The sequence below is a fragment of the Physeter macrocephalus genome, unplaced genomic scaffold, assembly GCF_002837175.3.
Source record: "Physeter macrocephalus isolate SW-GA unplaced genomic scaffold, ASM283717v5 random_158, whole genome shotgun sequence".
Classification (NCBI taxonomy): domain Eukaryota; kingdom Metazoa; phylum Chordata; class Mammalia; order Artiodactyla; family Physeteridae; genus Physeter; species Physeter macrocephalus.
In genome coordinates this window covers 2909-8102 of record NW_021145462.1, presented here as the reverse complement: position 1 = coordinate 8102, position 5194 = coordinate 2909, and the positions used below count along the sequence as shown (strand labels likewise).

Genomic DNA, 5194 nt, shown 5'->3' with positions numbered 1-5194 from the left:
ACAACTACTGAGCCTGCGCACCTGGAGCCTGTGCTCCGCAACAAGAGAGGCTGCGATAGTGAGAGGCCCGTGCACCGCGATGAAGAGTGGCCCCCACTTGCCACAACTAGAGAAAGCCCTCTCACAGAAACGAAGACCCAACACAGCATAAATAAATAAATAAATAAATACACTCCTACCCACAACAACAACAACAACAAAAAGAAAACCATCTTGCTGCCTTTCTAGCCTCATGTCCACATCTGCTCTCCACTTCCTGCCATGCGCTACAGTTATGTGAATCCATATTCAGTCTCCTCTAGTGGATGCAAATTCCTTGATTTGTTTATCTCTATATGTCCCACCTTCTTTTCATGCCAAGGAGCTGGCACAGAGCAGGTGCTCAACAGATACCTGCTGAATGTATGGAACCTAGCAAGACATAAATATTCATTGGGAAACTACTATTTTCCAGGTAATGCCCTAGGCACTGGGAAAGATAGAAGACAGACATGGTCTCTGCCTTTGTGGAGCTTACAATCTAGTTAAAAAGACAGACATTAAAGAATAATCACATAAGTAATTAATTCATTACAATTATGTTAAATACTGAGAGGTAGATTGTCTTATGAAAGCACACCACCGGAAAACTTAACCTAATATAATATAAGGGTCAGGATGGGTGTCCCTAAGAAAGTGACACCCAAACTAGACCCTGAAGGTAATTTGGAATTAGCCAGGCAAAAGATGAAAAGGAGGAAGAGGAAGAGATAAGGAGAACAGCAAGTATTCCAGGCAAAGCAAACAGCCACAAAGCACAGCACAAATGAAATCCCTGAGGCAGAAACTAACATAGTGCCTTTAGGGCTGTTTGTCTAGAGAGATGGAGTAGGGCAAGTAGCAAGCAACAGGCTGGAAACTTTGTCCTGGACCTGCATTCAGGTAAGCCAATGACAAGAGCTGAACGAAGTTCAAAGGGCTATTAAAAAGATCTAGATAGGGAAGTGACATTCATTCATTCATTCAACAAATATTTATCGTGCATCTACAATATGCCAGGCACTCTTCTAGGTGCTGGAGTGACAAGATCATATTTGGTTTTAAAATAGATCTGCCTGGCTACAGTGTAGACAGTGGTTTGGGTGGGGGTGGGAGGTGTGAAAAGGCAAAAATAGATGCCTTTGTGTAACACTCTGGGACATAAACTAGACTTATACGCTGATGAATGAACATACAGAGAGAATATTCACAAGCTTAAATAAAAACGCATGTACTACAGTTATTAAGCTATGTATACAACACACCAAGGTGTAAAAATCAGAATTCATGGAGAGAATTCTGAATGGATACTGACTTGTAAAACTTGGACCAGTGTTTCCCGAAATCTGGTGAAAGAGATCTTACAGTTCATCACCCCACGATCCTCCACGTAGAGAGACAGAGAGGAAAACTGGCAGGCGTGTGCACCTATTAGGTGCCTGTCTGAGTCCTCATAACCCACACTGTGGGAGCAGCATTCCATTTGACAGATGAGGAAATCTAGGCTCAGAGAGTTCTACCACAGTCCCGAGCTCACAGAGTGCAGTGGTATGGCTGAGATTTACAGCTGAGGCTGCAAGCTCCACGGGAGCAGGAGCGAGTCTGTCTTCCTCATCACTACGCCAGTGCCCCAGGCCGAGGTGCCCTCAGTGTAGGTTGAATAAATGACTCTCTGACCATAAAGCTCAAGCTCCTTCTAGTACTTCTGGGCTGTTATAGAGGAAGAAAGCTAAAAGCAAGTATTTATATAAATGCTGGAACATGAGAAGCCAAGATTATAAAAGGCTCCACCGGGTGAAAGGGGCCTGGGGGAAGGCCTTCTAGAGAAGGTGGACCCAGTGCCTTGGGATGAAGCACATGGTAGATAAGGAAACTGGCAAGTGGAAATATGCGTTTCCCTGCCCTTTGAGAATAAGCTAAGACTCAGCAGCTGCAACCAGGCAAGGAATATGACAAGGTCTGGGGCAGAGCAGCTCTTACCTGAAGGCTCCCAGGCCATGGGAGAAGATGATCAAGGGGTATCCAGAGTCCTTTGTCTTAAAGGGGCCATTCCAGCTAACAGGCAGGCGACAAGATCCTAGCAGAGACAAGGGCTATAGAATCTCTGGCTGAATGCGAAGGGCAGCCTGGGCACAGGTGTGATGAGGACATGTGGCCCTCCTCTCAGGAGAACCACCTTTTGCCCGAGCAGCCCAGGACAATCAATCACCTGTTCTTTCCCCTTTTCTCCCCTAGGGAGCATAAACACAATAGAAAATGGGCAGATAAATCCAAAGGGGAAGTACTGAACAACTTAGAGAGTAAGTCCCTGAGATGCCAAGGCAGTGGGTAGAGTTCCTAACAGTAGGGCCTTTGGGGAAAGGGGATGATTCAATGTCATCTGACCCAGAAGAGGGAGGAGCTAGAGAGGCCACTGCAGGAGACAGTATGCTCCTCGGCAGTTAAGAACGTTTCTTTGATCTACACTATAGCTGGCACAGAGTGGAATTAATACGTGCTGGGTAAATGAGTAATAACCACCATCCATGGAACACATTCTATATCCCAAGCACTGCACTAGAGTACATGTTTTACATACGTCCCACACTATAACCCTGCAAAAGTATCAGATATTCAGACACATTTTAAGTAACTTGCCCAAGTCCCACAGTTAGTAAATGATAAAGTCTGGATTCGAATCCAAGACAGTCTAACTCTATAACCAAAGCTCTTATGTACATAATTCTCTCCAACTCTCCATACCACACTGGCTAATGGATGCCCCACTACAAAAGGGCTGGGCAGTGCAAACTGTAATGTACTGTGTCTGCCTTGGGATCTCCTAGGAACATAATCAAGCAGCTGGGAGAGAATCTTACCCACAGCCAGGTTGAACAGCAAACCTCCCCAGCGCTTATTAAACTTCAGGTAATCAGCCAGGCCAGTGCAGTACTCATAGCGGGGAATCCACAGGGGCTGCTCTGTGGTCTCCTCTGCCTCTTGGCAGGGGTAGAAGAGTCGAAAGAAGCTCCCCTGTAAGGAAGAAAAGAGAGCAGCTGCTCAGAGCAAGAAGTCCAAGCATGGCTAGATTTCCCAACAGACACATTCAGCAGGTGTTTGGGGCACCAGCAAAGCACCAAAACAGGGAAACTTTACCTTCAATTCATATACCTGAATTTTGTATTCAGAAAATCCAGAAAGAAGCAATTTTATGTTTAGCATACATGTAAGGCTTATGTCATTTCAAACAGCCAACTGTATTTTGAATTACATCTGAGGGGTACTACAATATTCCCAATGCTTGAGATATCAAAAGATTTAAATCTGGCCCTGAGCCCAGGCCTGGAGAAGTCCCAGGAGCGAGGGATTAGCCCTCATGCTGAATGGGATGGCATTGGTGGGTCACTCAGGACAATCCTCCAGGCTGGCCCCTGGGAAGCAACAGCAGCACACTCATTTTACATGGGAGTAGGTGAGAGGTTACCAGGAAGTATGTGCCTCTCACAGGGGAGCGGGGAGTTCAAGGGCCAGCAGAGAATAACTAAGAACTGATGGAGGGAAAGTCCCGAACCAAAGTACGAGAGGGAAATAGATGAAGGCAGGAGAGGAGAAAAAGGAGACTGTCTTCCTACCCGGGTCAGGAAGTCAAAGATCAATGGCACACCGTCCACTGCTCTTCCTCTCATACACTCAGATTAAGATGAGATCCAAAACTTTTCCAGGATCAGGCATCTGCTCTCAAGACATCTGAGAGCTACCTTTGAAGCTAGAGGCCCCATTTCCTCTGAGCCAGAAAAAGAACCCATAATCTCTTGTCTATTGAGATGCTTCTAACTGGAAAGAGGAAGAAAAAGGTCAAGGAAAAGAGACCTAGGGCTCTACAACCAAATCCAGACCAGCTCTAACTCAGTTTCCCCCCACGTGGAATTGCAGCATCAGACTCACTATCGATAAGTCCTGTGCAGACAGAAGCAGCGGAGACGTGCTGGAGACACTTACCTGGAGACTCTGACCCTCCATCACATCCCCACAGCCTACGAGGTGGGATCCCGTGACAGGTGGAAAGCCCACGGACTGGCTGACCCCCATTTCATCACCAGTTGAACTGAACAACGACTTGGGCCGTGGCTGAACTTGACGGCTGGAGGGTGGAACATAGAACAAACAGCCTCTTGCTGGTTTCCTCTCAGCTTCCTGTTGCTTATTCGTGTCATCTGCCACCCCTATCCACCCCTCCTTCCCACCGGTGACTCAGTTAATCTTCCACATCATCCACTTTGCTACACTGCCTTTACTAAGGTTTAGGGGCTGCTTTTTCTGTTGTTGGTGGTCGAGAGGTAAGGAGATGGTCATGAAAAGGAAAGAGAGCCTCCATACTCCTCAAAACCCACTAACAAGAGTTTATTCAGCACCGATTATGTGCCCAGCACAGCAGTAACTGCTGCATAGACTATAACACAGACCTTGTCCTCATGAAGCTAAGAATAACAATAACTACTACCATCAATTATTTACTCTGTGTCAGCACTGAACTAAGCTTTTTACATACGTTGCGTCATTTCATTCTCTCAATAACTGTCTGAGGGTTAGACCCTGTTTTACAGATGAGGAAACTACGGCATGAAGAGGTTGAATAACTTTCCCAAGTCACACTGCTTCTAGGTGGCAAACTCGGGTCTGTCTAATCCAGACCTGAGCTCCTAACCCTCACTGATCCTGTTCATGGGGAGACTCAGTTACATATACACAAAATCACTGACCGAAACTATTAACTACAAAGGCACTTACGCTGGGCCTTGAAATATAAAGAAGATTTTAGAGGCAGGGGAGAAGAAGGAAAGCATTTCTAGAAAGGACATAATGTAAGAACAGAAAGGGGCACAGATACGGAAGAGTATAATATGGGCAGGAGATCAAACAGGAGCCTTCAACATGGCAGATGTGCATGCTCTGACTAGAAAACATTCCTGTAACTTGGCTGCTTCTTAACTTGGGGTTAATGCCACTGCTCTCCGTCCCTCTTCAATCACATCATCACAGCAGCATCACGCTTACTCTGTGCCAGGAACTACACCAAGTGCTTTACATACATATATTATTTAATTAAATCCTTACAACAATCCTCTGGGATATGTATTGTTATCTCATCTTACAGATAAGGAAACTGATGCTTAATAAAGTTAGGTAATTTACCCAA

At 45.7% G+C, this 5194-nt stretch overlaps 1 protein-coding gene across 8 annotated transcripts in view; it reads right to left on the bottom strand.

Moving 5' to 3' along the window:
* PAFAH2 (platelet activating factor acetylhydrolase 2) overlaps positions 1-4335 on the bottom strand; it is a 37025-nt gene extending 32690 nt beyond the window's left edge. For 3 of the 8 annotated variants that reach the window (XM_028484489.2, XM_055082588.1, XM_028484487.2), the window contains exons 1-3: positions 3997-4333; positions 2877-3030; positions 1999-2095 (exon numbers count right to left, since the gene is read on the bottom strand). In XM_028484489.2, the coding sequence (XP_028340290.1) occupies positions 1999-2095; positions 2877-3030; positions 3997-4086 (341 nt within the window). In that variant the 5' untranslated portion in view covers positions 4087-4333. Of the gene's footprint in view, positions 1-1998; positions 2096-2876; positions 3031-3996 lie in introns of all 8 variants that reach the window. The other 5 variants (XR_003678299.2, XM_028484488.2, XM_028484485.2 and 2 more) reach the window with 4 other exon arrangements.
* Positions 4336-5194: the final 859 nt, after the last annotated feature.